At 47.3% G+C, this 20,705-nt stretch overlaps 1 protein-coding gene and 1 long non-coding RNA gene across 2 annotated transcripts in view; both read left to right on the forward strand.

Annotated features, from left to right (window-relative positions):
• Positions 1-14,239, forward strand: part of MFHAS1 (multifunctional ROCO family signaling regulator 1) — a 29,014-nt gene extending 14,775 nt beyond the window's left edge. Inside the window, exon 2 of the mRNA XM_057419044.1 lies at positions 14,109-14,239. Coding sequence (XP_057275027.1) covers positions 14,109-14,239 — 131 coding nt within the window. The remainder of the gene's footprint in view (positions 1-14,108) is intronic.
• Positions 14,240-14,249: 10 nt separating this feature from the next.
• On the forward strand, positions 14,250-19,778 carry LOC130604501 (uncharacterized). The gene is made up of 3 exons (XR_008973475.1): positions 14,250-14,820; positions 15,716-16,145; positions 17,605-19,778. It is a non-coding gene; the product is annotated as an uncharacterized LOC130604501 (long non-coding RNA).
• Positions 19,779-20,705: the final 927 nt, after the last annotated feature.

Genomic DNA, 20,705 nt, shown 5'->3' on the forward strand with positions numbered 1-20,705 from the left:
GCGAAAGAAGAAATTTGTTTCTGTGAAGAAAGGTGGCCGTGTTGCAGCTCTGAGGGCAGTCTCCTTCCTGCTGAGCTTGTGCCAGTGCTGGCAGTCCTGCCCAGCTCTCCTGAGCCCTGAATGTTTAGCAGAGGATTTCTGGGCCTCCCCACCTTGCTCTTGGGCTCAGGCTCTGTTTAAAAGGGTAGCAATAAACCCTTCATTCTGATAACAGTTAACCTTTTCAGCATCTTGGAGGTGTAGTGAGTGGTGGTGGTGGTGATAGATTTTAACACCTCCCCACCCATCCTCCAGATCCTGGGAGGATGGTGTAGGGGAGATGGTGTTTCACTGGCACCAAAGTAGGGAGACAGCTGCATGCAGTGGGAGTTTGTGTGGGGACCAGTCATGCCTCTGGTTTCAAAGGTCTCTCTAATATACCAATGTCCTTTCACTGTGCCCCGTTAAGGACCAGGACTGAGCCATCTCAGGCTTGAAAATGCCCTGCTGGAATATCTTGAGCTCTTGGTGTCAGGAATATGACAAGCTTTTGTACCTTTTTATTGGTTTTGGTTTGGAGTTTTGGTGGGGGTTTTGGTTTGTGTTTGGTTTTTTTATTATTGTTGTTGTTTTGGGCTTTTATGTTTGCTCCTTTGTTAAAGCTAGCTCTGGAGCTTTGAGCTTGTATTTTAATATAGCTGACTGCTCTGCTTCAGCTGCTACCTGACTTGTTCCCCATTATTGCTTTCACACTGAGATGGGAGTGAAGGCAGACAATGGGGACACTGGGAAGAGATGCTATTTCTTGCTGATTGGAATATCCAAGAGATCTGCTGAACAAGAATTTATTTCCTTTTTATCACTATTTTTAAAGCTTCTGGTGGATAGTTGTGCAGAAACATTCAGTGGGTGAAGATGGAGGTGATGCAAGCCTTGCTCTGGAGCTTTGGTCATCTCCAGGTACTGTGACAGTGGTGGAGGACTACGTTGGGAATGAAGCGCCTGTGTGCTTTGTCCTCCTTAACAGGTCTGGTCAGGTCTGTGTCCCTGAAGCTGTAGTGTCAGGGGTTTTGGGCAGGGAGTCTTGCTCATGCTGTTGAAGAAGCCTGTGATCTAGCATGAGTGACATTTTCATGACAGCTTTAGTGAGTGAGAAGTTTGTCATTTCTTAGAGGAGCACGCATGTGCCCAGAGGGAGCCTTATGGGCTCTTACTGGATTCTGGCACAATCTTAATTGATGCTTGCATTGGCAAGTAATTCAGCTCAGCAAGTGGCTGTTGTGGTCAGCTTGGGAGCTTTGCTAGGATGAGATGCTGAAATAAATGATTAAGAGTTGAGTCTTGTTTGTGTCGTTGTCTTGTCTTTTCCCAAACAATGTATTTGGCTTAGCCAAAGTAAAGACTGACTTTTTTTTTTTTTGATGAAAGAAAAGTTTGGGAACCTTCCTTTGGGAAGTACTTTTCTCTGTCTTTTGTAACAGAAAGCTACCACAAAGAATTGGAAGTTGCCTGTTATTTTTAACTTGTTCCTAGTCCTTCTGAGAAATAAATCGCATCTTCTATGACAAAAGAGAGCCTAGCACATTATGTACATGCACATTTTTGAGTGTCTGCAGTGAAGCTAAACAAGATCTTCAGAAAATGTTGCCAAACAAGGCAAGAGCATGCTCAAGTTAGTGATTCACACAAGGATATGGTAATTAAAAAGAAGAATAAAATGTAAAAAATAAAGCCCCAAACCACTGGGCTGAAGACAGTATGATGAGAAGAGATGCTTGATGGGCTGGTTTGAGTAGCACAGTAGGCTGGCTCTGAATCTGTGACTTGTATTTCTGTCACAGCACTTTGCAGGTGCTAAAAACGTGTTTCCCATGAAAAGCTGTCAGCTGCAAGCTTGGCTGGGTGCTTTTGGCTGTGAGAAGCTGAGCAGCATGGCTGTTGGCTCGCTGCATGGCTGCTCCTGCCCTTGAATGGCAGGGTGGATGCTGGCCTCTGTAGAGAGGCTGGGCAGCTCAAGCAGTTCTTGCCAGGCCTCTAGTTCATTGCCAATATGGCATTGCAAGTTGTCATGTTTTATGGCAGACCTGTGGCGGGGTCATGAAGAAGGGATACAGGTGCCCTTAGCTCCCATGAGGCTGCTGGTGAAGTCCAGAGCTGTGGGACATGTTTCCACTAGCACCAAGCATGCAAAATCCTTATGTGTGCAAATAGAAGCAGCCAGCAGGTCTGTGCTTTCTCTCATGTTTTTTCTCTCACAGAGCAGTCTTGTGATGTGGAGGGAAGGAAAGGCTGTTTCTAGTCCAGTCTGGCTCTTGCTCCCCTTTCAGACTCTATGTCCAAATTACTGGTGGTCCTGCAGGGCTTCCTGTATCTCAGAACAAACTGGACAAAGCTCAGCAGAGGAGAGCATTCTCTTTGCCTCTCTTATAATGGCCTTTTGTGTGAGTCTGTGTGTAATTGACCTTATTTCCTTGGTTGTTGTTCTGCCATTTTTGTTGTGGAAAGTGTACCCTTATAACATGATCTCTGAGTAGCTCTGAAATGGGACATCTCCTGTATGCCAGCGTGTTGCCCACATTTCTGCCAGTATCTGTCTCTTGAGCTGCCACGTCTGCTTCACCTCCCCTCAGAGCAAACCTGGCTGGGGCTTGAACTCCAATGCTGAATGGCATCCTCCTGGTTCCTGCTTTTCCAGTCCCAGTAGTCCTCACTCTTGGGGTATCTTGACCATATGGTTAAGATCTCCCTGAGTCTCTCTTCTTCGATCAGTTCAAGTAAATGGCCAGGAAATTTTAAGGTTATTTCTTCCCAAAGTGGATGCCTCTGAGGGCCTCAGTGTTGGGCATGTCCAGAGCATAGCCATCCAATTTGTGCTTAGGTGGGTTGGTGGTACATCTGAAGGAGACGGGCCAGCGCTCTGTTGCAGTGACACTGGTGAGTAAGTGCCTGAGAGTTATCCACCTGGTGGAAAACTTCCTGGAGAAAACCTGTGAGTAATACAGATTTGCATCGCAAATAGTTAGGGGGCCATGAAAGAGCTCAGGTCTGTCCCAGAGCCCCATCGTGGAGCTGGCAGCTCCTGAGAAGGGGCAGGGGAGTAAGAGGAGACGGTGGAGTGAAATGTTCTGGCAATGCTGCTGCCTCCCTGGGAGGCTGATGAGTTCTTTACAGCACCCAGGGCTTCTTCCTGTTTCAGTAGCAGACATGTCTACCATAGAAGTGATTTTTAAACAGCAAAGATGGATATTGCAGTTTATTTTTGGGGACTGAGAACCCCAGACCAGATGGCATTTAATAGGCAATGAACTCTTCAGAAGTAGCAAAGCTATTGTTTCTGAACTTCTATGACTTATTGTTGGAAAGTGTTCCAGTGGCAGAATAAAAAGTGGTAAGAATTGGTTTCAGCAGAGGTGTAGTAAAACTATAATATTAATTCCATAAATAAGCCCTTCCCCTTGGGGAAAAGGTGTCTATAAGCAAAGCTAGTTACTGACTTGATTTACAGCTGTTAGTTGTCACCTGTTGGGATATTAGGGAATGAGAGGATTAAGAGAAGAATGCTTAAATGATTGGAAATGCTGAGGAATCATTAATAGGAAAAGGAAAAACAATATCTAAAAGATTGGTCTCATATCCTCGGGAAAACGGATACAAGTAAAAGCTCTTAATAGCAAAAGGACAGACAGAGCTTTGTTCTTGACCCTTGAGCAGTACAAAGTCAGCAACTGACTCAAACTTCAAAGACAGCAATTTTAGTAATAACAAAAATACTTTAAACCAAGCAAAGGAAGAAGATTTGAAGCAAGTGTCTGTTGGCATAGGGAAACTCAGGCTCAGAGTTCTGTGGCGTGTGCGCCACACTGCCATGTGCACCAGCAATGCTTTCATAGAAGAAAGCAGACTTACCCGTGAAACCAAGAGGAGAGCTGGCGGCTAGTCTCAGTGCTCTGCTTCTCTGATTTCAGACATGTAGATTTGCATGAAGCTGTCTGTATCACGCTCTGCCTCACAGGGAGGAAATGCTTGACCTCAGGATGTACTCATGAAACTTCCATGTAAAGGGAGAAAATATATGCAAGAAGCAAGTTAGATCTGATGACCTTGTAATTATGGAAACTTTTGTGGTCCTGCAGGTTCCTACTTGGCTAAAGCTTGTGGTCAGCATGTAGTATGGTGTTAGTTATTAACTAGCAGGAAGTGAGTAGCAGAAGCACCAAGGAGGCATTTAGCTCCAATTAAACACAAGCCTAGAATAAATTCTGTGATCTATGTGCATAGATCAAATTCCACAGTAAAGTGGTTTCAATATAAAATGTTAATAGTTCAGAACAGGGATGAGTTCAAGTTGGTTCAATTAACAGGTAAAACACTAGACTTTGTGCCTTAGACCAGTTGATGATGAAGGGAAGGGGGAATGTGTTTCTTTGGTTAAGTGGGCTCTGGTTGTCCTGCTGAACAGCGAGGGTTTTGGAGTGCCCAAAATAGCTTTACAGACACGTATTGCACATGCATTTCACCTTGAATGATCTGGAAGAGAATACTTACCACACAGGTTTGAAAATACAGCTCCCTCCAATTCAGTTTGCAGAACACACTGAAGCTTTGGAATGGCTTTAGGGCAACAGGAGCTCATGGAGCCAAGTTAATTTTACCCAGAAAGGAGTTTATTTAAGCTCGGGGAAAATTGTTGGGCAGCACATGTTCATGCATGTCTTTCATGTGTGTTTTGGTTTGTTCTTGGCTGGTGATAGGTAAAGTTAAAGAGGAAAAATAAAGGGAGTGGTTGTGGCAGAATGTAAACAGCTACTACAAGGGAAACTGTGGGTCTTTAGGTCCCCAGATGGACTTTGCTGAACTTCCAGAAAAGGGGCTTCATGCCCAGGATCTTACCTTCAGCTATGGCATGCATAGACATTTTGTGGGGAAGAAGCAAGCCAACTGGGAAAAAAACTTGTCCCAAGTGTTCTCCCAGCCCTTGTCTATCTTCAGCACAGGGATTTGTCTCTTTAGTAATTCTTAAAGACACTTTGCCAGTTCCTGGTCCAGTCTCTTTGTGAGCCCTTGTGAGCTTCTTGAACCTACAGCCTGGTGCAGTGCGGAGTTCTGCAGCCTGTATCAGGTGCTGGACCACTTCCTTTGGTTTTCATCAAGTGCATCTTGCAGTACCTGCATTGAGGCTGCCTAGTTCTTGTGTTGGAGCAGGCAGAAAATGACCAGGTGGTTCTGGGTGCAATACCACAGCCAAATTATTGTGAGGAAAAATGTCTTGCAAGCTTGCCTAATTCTCTGAATTTAGCGAAGGGGCAGGCTGAGGCTTGGCCCTGCCTCATCAGTTTCGTAAGGCTGGAAGTCCATGGGACTGACTTTTGTAAGTCCCCCTCCAGGGATTGGCTTTTCAGGTGGCTAGCTATTAACATGTTGTGACCCAAACACAGAGAGACAGAGCTAGCAGGATGCTGATCAGTCCTGGTAGCTCCCTGCAGACTCTGATGAACCTGGCCTCTTAACTTTGTCTATTACAGTAATGGCTTTGAGAATGCTTTTAAACTCTCTGTTTTCTCCCTTTAGTGGGACCTGCAGCATGTTTATCATTTGGATGAGAGAAACACAGCATCTCATCTGTGATGGAGGTGGAATAGCTTTGGAATTACTGTTTGGAAGGGTGGGCTCTCAGCTGGTGGGGATTGTTTGGATGGGCTGCAGCTGGTAGTGTTTAGTGTCTAGGTGATGCTTTGCATGCAGACCTGCCTTGCTGTTACTGAGTGAGGACAGGTTGGGGCTGCCTGCAGCTTTCTCTCCAGCTGATGGCTTGCTTTGGCAGAATGAGAAAGTACTTATGGCATATATGGCTGAAGGGGTAGAATTAAAAATAACTGAAAGGTAGATTCTGGGCTTGGTTACTCAGTTTCTATTCTGGGATGAGGATAATTCACACTGAGCTCATTACACCATGACTCTCCCTTAAAATTCCCTGACAGTCAATTTTGTTCCATCTCATAAGGTCCTAAAATGTTAATGAGGCAAATCAATTTTTCATGGCTTTGTATTGCAGTCATCTGAAAGTGCTGTATTGCAACCTGCCAGTTCAAGATACTATAAGGGCAGCAAAATATTCAGCAATTTGGAGGATGCTTTGTTTTCTATTTCAACTTTTGCTCAGTCCCCTCTCTCATTTTACTGAGCCTTTATGCTGTGCTGTTTACTTGTCCCCTTATGTTACTTCTTTTCTCCAGTGTCTGCTCTGGTCACTCATGGGTGGAGGTGGCTTGCACCTTCCCCATTGCACAGGGATAAGGATGGAATGCCCAACAGAGCAGGTAGAGAAGAAGCTGAAATACTATTTGAAATAGAATGAGTTTGATGGGACGGAGTGGAGAAATGGCATCATGTTCACTACCCCTTCATCTTTTTGGAGTGGGCAGTCATGTCAAAAGTCACAGCCTCTCTCCTCATGGCAAGTCTCTTACTGAGGTGTCAGTATAACCTGTCATAGATGCTCTCTGTGCTCAGTATTTCATAAATTGCAGAAAGAGGAGAGAGATGTCGCATGTGTTATGTAGCCACACTGATGCTAGATCAGTTACCCGTACTGGTTTAGGATAAGATAGCTGTCAACCGTCCTTTATTTCTCCAAGCTGTTTATTTCATACTGTCAGAAGAAGAAAGAAAAGCTCAAGCCTTCATGACTGCTCCTGGAGTTATTTTGAGGCAGTCTTGATGGTTTCCTACTGCTCTCTTAATTCTGGTTTGTGACTATGGAGATAGGAAGTACCAAATTACGGGGTTTGGGGAATGTGTGGGTTTTTTTGTTTGGCTTTTAATTGCATTCCAGTTCTAACTATAATCAACTTCTGTGTGCCTGAGAAAAAGATAATTAACAAATGTTTTGGGATAAAGGTTTTCCAAGTTGGAAATTAGCCTGGCGGCTCCATGGGTAGGAGGTAAAGTGCACAGTGATCTCTGCTGTAGGGAAAGCTGCCTGGGCTTGAGCTCACCAGAGCGCAGCTGCTGCAGAGGGTCTGGGGTTCCTGGCCTGGGGAACTGTGGCTCTAGGTCTTGAAGCTTGACCTAGACCTGTCAGCTCCAAGCTGAAATGCACTCCTGCCCGTTTCCCGAGATCCACCATGGAGATTGTTTCATGTTGCTGTCAGCTGGCATGAATTAAGGCCCTTGGGAAAATATTTTCCAGTGCAGCCAGCTGGAGAAAATAATCAAGGTGAGCCATATACATGTCCACAGCCAGAGCTGTGAGATGAGGTGCTTGCTGGCTGGAGAGGCAGAATGTGGTGGTGTTTAACCCCTACCAGCAATTAGGCACCATACAGCCACTCACTCGCTCCCTCCCTTGACTCTGAGTAAGCGCTGCTCAGCAGTAACTAAAACATCTCTCTACTATCAACACTCTTTTCAGCACAAATCCAGAATTGTTGTTTTTTTTTTTCTACAGTGATCTCTCTCACTGGGGCACTTTGACAGGCTGGGATTTTTGCTGCTAATTTGTTTGCTAGTTTTCAGCTTCTTCAACCACGACTGCAATGGGAGGCTCATGAAACTTTTATTCATAAGGTGGATTTCACCCTGTTCTGCTCCCTTTTGTGATGTGTCTGTATTCTGATTCCTTATTTTTGTTGTGATTGCAGGCAGAATAGCCTCCAGTGGGAAGAAAATTAAGTCCTAACTTGCAGGTTTTATCCAGCCGTCTGTCTCAAGTACACCAGGTAGATAAGGTCACTAAGGACTCCAGAAGTAAATCAAGCAGAATGCAGAGTTCTGACTTTCTGGGGAATATGTTTGTGCGTGACATCCAGGCAGTGCTGCAAGGGGCATATTAAATATTCATACGAATACAGAACAGTGTTTTCTGTGTGCAGTGCTTGGGTATAAGCTTGTGCATTAAGCACAGCAACATTTGCAGGAAGCCACTCTGCTTGGATGAAATGAAGGAGTTGTGAAGACAAGATTTAAGTGGCATGGTATAGAAGCAGGCTTGGTGTGAGACACCATCATCCTGCCAAGACTCCTGGCAGATTTCTTGTCTACTGTAGAGCTGGCTGCAAAGTCCCAGTGTATGAGGACGTTACCTGTGCTTACAGCAGAGGGGGAAATATGTGCATGTGGCTGTTCAACTCACCCTGCCTCTGTGACAGGTTTGATCTAACTGTGTAAGTGCTCCAGCTATTGAACCTCCAAGCAGCTAACAGCAGGCAGAGGATCGGTAGTCTCTTCAACCCTAATCTCTCTGCATGCAAAGCAGAGGGGTGTCCTGGGGCTCTCTTGTGAGCCCTGCTTTCTGACTGCTGTTGGAAACCGAGCATGGGACACATGCCTTTGGTACGAAGGCAGTGTTGAAGTGTTTTGTTCTCTACTTCCCTGAAGGCATGACTGCCGAGTTGCTGTGCTGAGAGATGTCACAAGCAAGGATTAGTCAGAGGAGGCTTGACAGAGAAGCAGTTGAGGCTGAGATGTAAAGTCTATCTCCTGCCAGCCCCACCTGCAGTGGTTGGTATCTGAAGGCCCTCAACAAGGAGGAAGAGTGAGTAGAGACTGGAGTAGGAGCAAATGAGCAGTGGGGCTGCAGAAATAGTGGGTACATGGTTGTAGCAGCTCTGGGGTGTGGGATGGGGTGGGTGGGTCGGTCAGTACTGAGGCAGGGCAGGATGTAGGAAGAGCTTGGGTTTGGCTGCCCCCAAGCAGACTGAAGAGGGAGAAGCAGCACCATGGAGAGACTGTGTCGGGGTCCTGTTCATCCACTGCTTGCTGCTGGTCCCAGGGGAGCCCATATCCTGACACATGACAGCATGAAAATGACATAAATGAAAATGAGAAGCATCACCAGGCTGATACTGTGTAAATGTGTTCTTCTGGAACACTGAAGAGAGGAGATGGCATGGTAGGGCCAGGCCAGACCAGATCAGAATCTCTCAACCCTGTGCCCTTGCTGCGCATTGTTGACACATGAACAGGGGACCTTGTGCCACTTAGCAAAGCCACAGCAGTGGGAACTGTGTGAAGGAGGCAAATGGTCCGGGTGGGATTTTCGTCTTTGTGTGCAAAACCCTTCTCTCTTTTAGGCAGCTAAGTAGGCTTACGGCTGGCCTTGTCTGGCTGCCAGCATGGAGTAACCGAACACTCATGCAAGTACTCACTTTTCCTGCTGTCAGCCTCCTTCCTTACTCTCTGATTTGTCATGGGTATATGGCATTTCACGGGTATTCCCTAAAGGCCAGTGAAGTGTGCTTTGCAGCACGCATGGGTCTGATCGCTGGCATGAGCTCTGAGGGAGGCATCCCTCTCCAAATCACAGTAAATCACAGACAGAAGGAATAATGTCCCTAACTGTGCTTGAGCAGAAATTGTACACTGATGCTTTTCTGTATTCCTGGGCATATATGGCATCACAAGTGTCTTCCTTGTGCACTGAATGCCAGTATGTGGTTGAGCTCCGTCTGGCACTTGCAGTTATCCTTGTGGTCGTTGGCCTGGTCTGGGAACTCAACACAAGAGCCTCAAAGTAGGCCATGCCTGTATCTGTTCTGGAATAAAACAGTGGCAGCAAAGAACATCTTGCTGACATAGAAATACCTGCTTCGGGTGAGCTGGCTAATGCTGCGAGGAAACAGCTCCTTCATGTAGAGCTTCGGGCATGCCTGAAGGTTTGTTCCTACCTTTGCCAGTGACCACTGACATGTAGCAGTTTCTCTCACATGGTGTGGACAGCATGACTTGCTCAGCCCATCTGCCTGAGGGAGTTTACAAACCAGGTAATGCTGCAGCCCAGCCATGGTAGTTTCATTACAGGGTCTTGGTCTCAGCCTTAGCTTTCTGTACAGCACATTTTACACAGTTGTAGAGACCTGTTTCTGAGCAAAAACACCAGGAGGGTGGCCACTGGACAGATGGAAGTCCTCTACACCATTTGTGCCATCGTAAATGTGGAGGCAGCAAAGGAGCATCTTCTAAAGCATCTGCTGTCTGTTGGCAGGTGCTTTTAACCAGGCTTGGTGTGTGCCTCTCTGCTGTTATTGGAACTGGGACTTAGATGCATCTAAAAATCAAACCTTAGTAAGAACCCAGCATTAAAGTGCCTTTGCAAGTAGGGCTCAGGCTCCTATATCAGCTGAATAGCCTTAGTGGTGGAGATTTGTTTCCTGGAAGATGGGATTGTTCAAAGGCTCATCTGTGTTAAAGAACTAGCATTAAAAGGCCACGTCAAGACTAGGATAAGCTTCATGGCTTGTATGTGCTATTGCAGGGCAGCCTTTCAGAGGGGGCAGGCAGAACTGAGGTTTCCAGTAAAATTTGTGACATGCTCGTGAAGGAATGTGCAATCAAAATACAGCCTGGCTAGTCTGTACATGGGGCAGAACAAGTGCTGCAGACATGGGCTGCTCCAGCTACGTTTAAACTTAACAGTTAAACCAGGCAAACACCACCGCATGCCAAGCACTTGATTTTTCTTTGTATCAGTGAAATATTTTGTTTGATCTCCTTTTTCTCTCCCTGCCAGAGCCCTCAAGACTTACGCTTTTAATCTTCTGCGGTTTGAATAATTTCTAAATAGAAATGTGAGGGTTTTGGAACCTCCAAGAGACTCTGGGCTCTGAGAGTTGCATCCAGGCAGTATCTGAATGTTAGTTTGCTACACTTTGAAGACTGCATATTGCAATGGAATTTGCATTGGCTATTATTTAGCAGTGATTTGAAGTATGATTTAGATATGCCTGGTTTAGTACTGTGATGAGTTTGTGCAGCAGAGATGAGCAATTTGTAAAGACAAGGGGATGAGAATGCTATGGGGGAAAGCAGTGGGACATCCCTTAGCTGGGAGAAGGAGGAATAGGAAAGATGTACAGGTCACCTTCTTCCCACTTGGAGCATGATCTGTGTCATGGAATAACTGCAGGAAAAGTCTTTCTTCTGGGGAGCAGCGTATATGTCAGCTGCTCTGGAAATGGGAATGGGGACAGAGGGAGGTGAGTTTTATCCCAGGGGCAACCTAGAGGGGACAGTAACGCCATGACATGAAGAGAAGTAGGGTTGACTGAAGAGGAGTGGGAAGGGGTTTGCCTGCAAATCAGGCATCTATTTAAGCCTGCAGCAATCTCCTCTGCTTGAGAAATCTCCATCAAAGGATTCCTGAAGTGGGATGGTGAAAATGGGAATGAAAAAGGGAATGCTCAAGCAGAGACCAGTCTACTGCGCTCCTCCTGTTTAAGATCTAATGGATATTAGCCTTGTCTTTAAAGCACATAATGTTGCACTGATTTTATGACTCATCTTTCACAGCAGATGTTTTCAGTACTATTAGCAATACTGCAGTTTGGAAGTTAACCTGGGGTTGGAAACCTGGGAATCACTGGGCCACGGAGCCCTGTGGTGTACGTGCTTGCTGGTGTGCAATGCTGCTTTCAGTATGTGACAGCTCATGTAATTGAGGACGCTGCCTTGCAAATTTAACTTTGAATTGCAAATACGGTCACGATTCTTCTGTTTTGGGGGACGTGTCTGCATGGCTTTAAAGCTGCTCTGCTGCTTCAGGTTTGAGTGTGGGTGTAAGACGAGGGTAGGTATTCAAACCAAATATGAATTCAGATGCAGACCATGAGGGTGAACTGGAATTACTGGCCCGCGAGGTGAGGTATCTCTCAGAGGAACTGTGTGTGTTCCCTGCCAAGCCCTCCCCTCTGCTTTCATGATACCAAGTGATGTGTTCTTGCTTTGGAGAAACCAAAGGGATTTAGATCTGCTTTTTCATGAAAGTGTGAAGAGAAACAGTGAGGAGGAGAGGAGGGAAGCAGCATCTGGGAGGCTTCAGGAATGGTGGGACTGATTGTTGTGCTATTGGTGCACAGGCTGGGCAGTACTTCAAAGTGTGATTTCTTTACTTGTTTCCCTGGGGTGCATGGCATTGACAGCTGGACATAGGAAGATGTTTTCTGATGTTTGTTTGACATCAGGGGAATTTACTGCAAGTACATTTTGAACTATGGAAGTCTAAGGACCATCTGTCTTGACTGTTTTAGTGAAAGTGGGGATAGTTCACAGTCGCTGCTTGGTGGATGGGTACAGAGTTTTTGTGTTAACCAGTGACTGCAGCCTGCTTACAGCTGGCCTGCCTTTGTAGAGGAAGTCACTGATCTAGCTGGCACAAGCCAGTTGTGGCCTGGTGCCTCCACCTCAGATAGGTCTGTTTGGCATCAATATGGGCACACTTAGAAAAACTGTGCCCTTGCTGGACATGGATGATGCCATCCCATATTTGCCTTTGAGAGCAGACCCCACCTGCCAGACTGATATCAAGTGATGGTGCTATTGGGTGTCTCTGCTGTGGCTGGGCTACGCTACTCTGAAGACATGGTATGTTGATGGCTGGGGAATCTGCCTGGCTGGGGCCAGTCGTGTGGAGTGGAGCCAGGAGGAAACTTGAGTTGCTCTGATCAAGCTGTTGGGGAAGTGTTCCTTGGAGCTGGGCACATCTCTGCACCTGGCTATCCCCTCTCACTGTGCTGAGCTACGTCTTGGCTGGGACTACATGCTGCAAGGGTGCCAGCATTGGGGAGCTGTGTCCTGGATTCAGCTGTAACATTTATTTTTCTCCTTCCAATAACTAAAGTATAATATAAAACTACTACTACTACTACTAAGGGAAATGTTAAAGGGGAGAGAATACAATTGCTCACCACCCGTTGACTGATACCCCGCCCAACCCGAGCAGTGATCTGGGCCTTCTGGGTAACTCCCTCCAGTTTATATACTGGGCATGACGTGCTGTGGTATGGAATACCCCTTTGGTTAGTTTGGGTCAGGTGTCCTGTTTCTGCTTCCCCCTGGCTTCCCGTGCCCCTCCTCACAGACAAAGCATGAGAGACTGAAAAGTCCTCAATCAGGGTAAGTATTACTAAGCAACAGCTAAAACACTGGTGTGTTATCAGCATTATTTTCAGACTAAAGCCAAAACACACTACTGCAGCAACTACTAGGAAGGAGAAAAATAACTGTTACAGCTGAAATGACAACAACTTGCCAATTTGGCACTTGAACAGCTGACCTAAGGCATGCATTTAGCAGGGGGATACCATGCGGTGCGACAGCCCCCCTCTGCTACTAACTCAATGCCGATGTGGTAGTGCCTCCATTAGGGAATAGCTGATGGCTGGGAGCTGGGATCTGTGCGCTCAGCAGAGTATAGGGTGGCTCAGAGCCCTGACAGGACACAGCGGCAGTCCCGCGGCACCCAAGGAGAGGGATATTAGGGAATCCTCTTGAGTATTTTTACCTGCTTCTAAGTATTGTTCTGATAGCGAAGAGAGGCACCCTGCAGCTGGCTAGCCATCGCAGAACAGCAGGGCCTTTCCAGCGTCTAGCTAGCTCCAGCTTAGAAACACAGTACAGGAGCAATGGCTGGACAGCTGCAGTGGCCAGGGTTGCTCAGGGACAGAATAGCTTCAGAAAAGGTCAAGCATGCTTGTCTGTGGCTAGTTTGAGGTCCCTCCTAGAGTTTCTTAGAGGAGAAATGTGTTACTGATGCAAAAATCATTCTGAGCAGTGCTTTCAAGCTGTTTTCTTTCTGGTCCATGTCAAAGAAGGCGGTCTTGACAGGGTCCTTGTAACATCGTTCTGCTTGAACTGGAAGACAGCTGCTTTTTGGGTAGCTTTGTGGGTGTGGGTAGCTGTAGGATACAGATGTTCATAATAAGGCTTGTATCTGTCTCCTGATTTGCTGCTGATGCTGCAGTTCAGCTTCTTCCCTTTCATGGAGATGGGATCCAGAAGTTTACGTTCAGTCTGCCCCAAAGTTTAATTAAAACACCTACTCCTAAAACCTCCATCTCCCTAAGGAGCTCTCAAGTCTGTGTGCGGCTGTTCAAAGCAGAGACAGGAACGATGGCAGATGTTACCTTTGTGTGGAGCAGCATGTCTCCAAGCTGTAATCATCAGGACATTCACCATGGTTACGTGGATGAGACCTGCTTGGGTTGAAGAACCAGTAAGCCTTCTTAAAGTGCTCACTTGCATTGGTCATGGATGTTTACCTAGTGATGCAGAGGGGAAGGGCATGGTCAAGGCAAAAATTGCAAAAACTGCCTTGCTGATGCGTAAATGTTTTCCTTGTTTTCCCCTATTCACAGGAGAACTGCTGAGTCAGCCGAGACCAGAGGGACTGACGGAGATCATCTGTCCCAAGAACGGCAGCGAGCGAGTTAATGTTGCCTTGGTTTACCCCCCCACTCCTACTGTGATCAGCCCTTGTTCCAAGTGAGACCTGAAAGCAGACCCCCATTTCCCTCTCAGTAGACATCAGAAAGCCTACATAACACATGCCCTCACTAAGCACTTTTCCTGGAAGCAAGCAGCCCCACAGCCTGGGGACTGCTGTAGATATAGACAGCCCGCTCAAAGGATAAGAGGTACAGTGAAATGGGTTAAAGTGTTCCCTCAGCTGTGTTGTTGCTGATGTGAGACACACATAGGGGTCAGGGCAGATCAAGAGATAATACAGTCATGGGCAGGTTTAGGTCAGGAACTCAGGAAGTCTCTGTGCTCACCCTCCTCCAAGCAGGGCCACCCTAACAGCTGGGTCAGGTTGCTTGGGACCTTGTTATAGGCAAGGGCTGATGACTGCCAAGGATGGAGGTACCACCTCATCTCTGGACTACAGAATTACACTGTGCTGATGTGACTGAACATTTTTCCTTCTGTCCCATCTGAGGCTCCGTTATTACATCTTGGCTTTTATTGTCACAAAGATGCACTGCTGGCTTGTGGTCAACATGTTCTCCACTGCGTCCAAAGCCAGCTGGATCCCAGGCTGTGGTGGTGCATGGGCTTGCCCTGTTCCAGGTATAAGGTTATGCACTTATCCTGGTTGAATTTCACAGCACTTGTTGGCCCAGTCCTCCACCTTGGTGAGATCTCTCTGGACGGAAGCTCTGCCCTCCTCTATTAATAGTCTGCATGTGCTTCACTCCACAAAGTAGGGATGTGCTGGGGAAACAGAGCTGTGTTGTGGTGGGAACAAATATGGAACAACATTGACAAAACCAGACAGTGCCTTGGCTTCTTGATGTGTAGGTTTTTCTTGCAGAACAGAAGTGCAGCCGTGATCTGCTCTTCTCAGAGTACCACAAGGGAATTTGGCAGGGAGCTTAGAGAAGCAAGCCAAGTGTCTTGCTGGTGGCTGTTACTATGCTGCATGTAAATGCCTATTACTTTCCCTTCAGTATCTGAAAGTAGTTTGGATGCTGCTCTCTGTTCAGTATCTTTTCACCCCAAAATATGCTCATCCTGCTGGAGAATAGCTTCAGTGATACTGGGCTGTTGAGCTGTGTGTGAAGGGGAGGTGCCCACCTGGGCAGGAAGCAAGTTTGCTGCCCTGATACTGAGCCACAAGTTGCCGTGGTCTATTCATTTGCTCCTCCTATGTGTGTACTTGTTCCAGCACATTTCTAACCCAAGGCTGCAATTCGTGTTCTACTGTGCTGTCAGGCTTTGCCTGTGCAATTGTCCTCTTGTCCTCTTGTTCTGCAGCCTACCTTCCACAGTGTCTAATAACTGTGTCCCAGTTTTGCAGTCACTGCTGGCAAGAAACTTGTGTTCTCAAAAAGGCCTGTGTTACTTGTAAAGATCTTGCCCTCCCTATTTAGAAGCCTACAGAAAATTGTGTGTCTTAGATTATTTATCACATGCACCATGAACCCTGCTGCTCGTGCTACATTACATTTTCTTTATCTTCCAGATAAATCGTCAGTGCTGGTGCCAAAGGTTTTCCACCGGGCAGAACATGGCTGATGCTCTGCAGTGCTCCCATCTCTCCAGTTGTGGAGTTGCATGCTGACGGGGATCGATGGGACTTTGGACTCTGAAATGCTGTGGGGCAGGGGCAGCTCTCAGGTGGGGCCTCATGGCTGGAGTGGACGCAGTCACCTGGAGGTGTGGGATGACAACGAGGCATGAAGCAAAATGATTGCTGCAGATGACAGGGCCACTGGCCAGATGGAAAGCACTGGGGATAGGATTCTGTGGACACATTGATCACATGTTGAAAACCCATTTGGATCTCATGATGAATGTAAAAATGTTCTTGGTACCATTTAATTCAGACCTACTTGCAGGAGAGTCTCTTGAAATGAGCTGCAGCAGGATTCCCTGGATTTGTTCCTGGACAAGTGAGTTTTGTGGCAGTTGGACAAGGCTTTGTCAGGGAGGGGTGTGATGCTGTGAAGCCTTTAAAGCTGCTGCACTGCAAAAGAGTTGGCTGTGTCCCACACACAGGCTTGAGCAGTAGCTGGCAAAGCAGGAGGAAAAGCAGGCTGGGAAATGTTTCCTGCCTTGTGTGTTCACATACACTATGCCATGAGGTGGTAAGAATGTGTTGTAATCACACAGGGACACAAGAAGGGCAGTCACTGTGTGCCTGCCACCTGCCATTTCTTCCTTATTGATAGCCACCAAAAGCTCATGGTCTGCCATGTTTGGATGCTTTAGATTTGTCATTGTGGCACCCTCCTTATGTAGCAGCCACTAGACCAGTAGAAGTCTAGGTCTGGATCCTAGTAGAGCTACCCAGGCATCTTTGTGTGGAGATCTGGTGGAGCAGCATGTGGCTGTATTGTACAGACTGGCCCTGATCCCCGTAGGCTGACCCTGGCAGCCATGCTTCCTGATTGGCCATTCTTTTCTGGGCCAGATGTGGAAAGGGTTGGGAAAGTGCAGGTTGAGCACTGGTACCACAGCACTGGTTTCTCTCTGGACCATGTGGTTTTGAGGGTTTCTAAGATGTGGCTGTCAGTTTGTGTCCTACAGCTGAGCCCTATAGCTGGGCTGTACGCGTCCTGCTCCATGCAAATACCTGGTTTAGTGTAAATCAAATAGGAGGCAGGCATTTCCAGAGCCAGAATCCCTTCAGCAGCTGCTGGTGAAGGTCTGAGAGATGAGGGACTTAAACTCTTGTCCTGTGATGGCAGAGCTGGGATGAGTGATACTGGTAGAAGGCAGTCCCCACCTGGATGCAGGCTGGCCAGGCCAGTGCAAGACGGTGACATGCATCCTGCCAGTACTTGCTGCTATTGCAGAGGTGACATTCCCCTTCTGGTCCTTCACATACCAGTCTTGTGTGCAGGGCTGCAAATAACCCTGTTAGCAGAATTTAACACTGGGAAATGCAAGGCAGAATTTACCAGGAGATTGTGGAAATCAAACCATTGTTGGGGGAAACTGCCAAATAAAAGTTATCAGCTTCATCAGTTCATGTCTTTTTCCAGGTATCATTCCAGCTGGGAGGAGAGCTTGGGCTCAGACTTAATTTGTTGATCTGCCAGCTCTGGCAATATGCATTTAAGCCTTTCTTATGTCAGTGAGAAGCAGTGACTGATTGCGCTTCTGTATCACTGTAGATAAATTAGAGACTAGAAATTGCCTGTGGCACCTGGAGGGGATGAAAGTGGGGTGAGATCTCCGAGTGGTGTCAGGAATAGCGCTAGGACACTCCCTGAGTCTTGCTGCCTATGAGGCATAAAGGGCCCTGATATAGTCAGAACTTGTGTTAGAGCATTCCCTGCTGTCACCTCCTGTGCTGGGTGGCCTTCTCTTTGCTGCTACTCACCTCTCTCTTTCCATTCTCCATAGGAAGAAACTAGCGATCTGTTGCTGTGATGTTGCGTGGAAGCCACGTTGTAAAGAAACCACAAACTGGAATCCTTTTCCAGCCGGAGGCCTGTTTCCCAGTGCGCCCATCTGGTCTGGGATGCGTGAGCATTGAAGGAGTGAGAGGACAGAGCAGATGTCTTGCAGCCTGCTCCTTGGGACCACAGCCCTCCTGCCAGGGCATGCCACATCATCAGGAGCATGGCAGTACCTGGCCTGTGCAGGCACTAAGTTGGCACTGAAGCTGAAATGCCGGGAGCATGGCAAATCAACCTAGCTGGGTCTATCTAATATAAAATGGTGATCACTCATCCACCCACTGTTTGGTAACTGGTGTAACTGTGTTTTCATCTGTGGTTTTTTAATATGCAAAAGCCATTTAATTTTCTATGCAGTTAAAAAACATCTCCCCTTTGCAACTGCCAGGTGGGAGATCTGTGCAGGAGAACCAAGCCAAGTGGCTGAGAGTCTTTTTGATTTTACTGTTGCTCTCTTTTAAGGATGCATCCTGGAATCCTCTGCACACAGTGTCCCTTTGATGAGCCCCTGCTTCTTAGACCCCACTTAACATCCCTGAGACCCAAGGATGAGGACCTCAATTTTTTAAAGGGTGTTATTTTTTGGGGAGTCAAGCCACAAGGAAAAAGGGCTTGAAGGCAGTGCCCTAAAAGCAGAGATACCCGAGTTCAGAGCTTGTATTACATACCTGTTCTTGTCCCTGCTCAGAGAGTTCCTGTAACTGAAACAGCTAAGGCCTCTGCAGAGCACCCTGCAGCCTTTACTGACAGTGTGTTATGAATAGGGCAGAAAGGACTGGGGCATCAGTTGTCTCTGTGGAGCTGACAGTGAATTTAACCCCTTTGGAATAGAAGAATCTCCTGGTACTAGATGCCTACATCACTCAAGAGGATTGTGCTGGTTTTGCCTGTTGGTGTCCAGACCCTTTATTTGCTGACCAGTTGATTTCCTACTGAAACTGGTGCAGACAGGTTTGGAAGTAGAGCTGGCAAGTTGCTTTGCACTGCAGGACTTTTAGCAGCTGGATCATGTCCTGGAGTATCTTGTATTATGCCCGGAAGCAAAACCTGGGATTCAAACCTGCATCCGTCCAAGTGAAACTCCCAGGATAACAACTTTGCCATCTGCTGGGTCTGTGTAATGAGAGAAACTGCATGTCCCTAAGCAGCACACAAACTTGTTGAGGTAGAGTGAGATGGAGCTAAAAGGTGATGTTGCCCATCTCGCTCATCTTAGGGCTTGCCAGGGTACTTGGAGGGCCCTGGCAACTGCAGAGGGTCCTGGGTGATGGGACACCTTTGCTTTTACTGTGCTAAAGGCAAAGAGGTCAGAGAAATACAATTGTTTCCAACCTGCTGCAATGTCAGGATGCATTTGACTAGTCTCCTTTTGTGTTCTTTCTGTACTGTCTCTGCTCTGAGTTTGGGGGACTCGGCTTTTAAACAGAACTAGAGAACAGATTGGGATCTAACCTGCCTTGTGGTCTCTCAAATCAGATGGAAAAGACTGGGGGCTGTGGAAGCTTGGGTTTTCTCCCTTGCAGCATCCCCCATACTGGAGTTCCACGGTGGCTGTGAAAACTCAATAGTGTATGTGGGTGCTGCTTTCCCAGGAACCCAAGATGTGCTTGGCTGTGCTGTAGCACCAGAGCTTACATGAGGTTCCTGTCCTCTTCTCTTTGTACCTCTGAGGTAAAGTTTGTAATAGTGGCTCCTTCATCTGAGGAGTTGGATACAGTTGTGTTAAAGGGAACTGCAAATGGTGTTAGAAGCTCACTAAGTGAGATGAAAACCCATGAGCTCCCTTCTGCAGAGCCAGATCCCAGAGTTCAGCTCCTCACATGGCCTTTGGATGGGATCTTGGGCTGGCATCCTTGGAAACGCAGCGCAGGGAGATGGGGATGCTGCACTGCAGTAAGCACAAGAAGAGACAAGCCACAAGTGGGCCTCCATGTAGCACTCATCATGCGCTTCATGGCTCAGTTCATGGACTGTAATTGCAGGTATTCATATACTCAACATCACTGGGCAGGACTCTGCGCACACGTACATGCATGCCCAGAAGCACATGCACCACACCCACACTTGCCCACACATCCTCGCCAAAACAACTGAGAATAAAAGCAATCTCAATCTCAAGGGGAGGTTTGGCTCTTTGATTTGATTTTGCTCTTCCAGTGCCTCCTCGGGCTCTGCCTCTGGAAGGGTCTGCGCCTCATTGTACATCTGGGGTTTTCCAAATCCATTAGGAAAATTTGTTAGGAGCACTGTTAGCAAATGGGTCACAAAATCAGCAAGAGATTTGGCATTGAGTGGATCTGAGCAGGGAGCCCCTTGTCTGAGTTAATATCTAGGAACCATTGCCCACTCCAGCAAGGCAGGTGATTTCTGGGCAATGGCTTTTTCCCTGCTGTGTTCAGGGTGTTGTGTGGGTTTGTGAGGCCGGCTCAGTGGTTCTCACTGGTACCATCTTTGTTTCCTTGCAAAGCTTGTTTCCCTCATTCTTCAGAGGCGAGAGCAGTCAGGCTGATGGCCCTTTGCTTGTGGCAGTGCCTGCAGGGTGAATTAAAAGTAGGAAGTAAGTCCCTTCCCACACAGCCCTAAGCAGCTGTGTGACCCCACTTCCATCACCACTCTCATCTGAAGGAGACAAGACTGATCTCTGCGGCAACCCCACCGAGCATGAAGGTGCTGCATAGCATGTCACGGGGAAGGAATGTCAGCATCTGCAACAAGCTGCTCGTGTGCCAGAACGATACAGGAGGTGACACTGAGGGTGGGTGCCTGAGCCCCAGCCACAGCAGGGCAATGAGGAGATGCTTGGATATTTAGGAGCTGACATAAGTGGAGGTGTTGGGGTGCCGCATACACTGCCTCTATCGCATGGACTGAAAAGGAATCTTTGAGTATGGGTCTAGGCTGTGGGAAGCACCAGCAAGAAACCTGATGCATGACAGAGACGTCTCTCCCCTTTGCCTTCACGTCCTGGCTGAGAAGGCCCCTATGCCATCTCCCCTGCCTGCTTGTTGGCTGCAGGTTAAAGGCTACTGGGAAGAGCATGCGAGG

This window comes from Pezoporus wallicus, unplaced genomic scaffold (genome assembly GCF_028554395.1).
Source record: "Pezoporus wallicus isolate ANWC-B61680 ecotype Strahan unplaced genomic scaffold, APGP_CSIRO_Pwel_v1 contig_2384, whole genome shotgun sequence".
Taxonomy (NCBI): Eukaryota; Metazoa; Chordata; class Aves; order Psittaciformes; family Psittacidae; genus Pezoporus; species Pezoporus wallicus.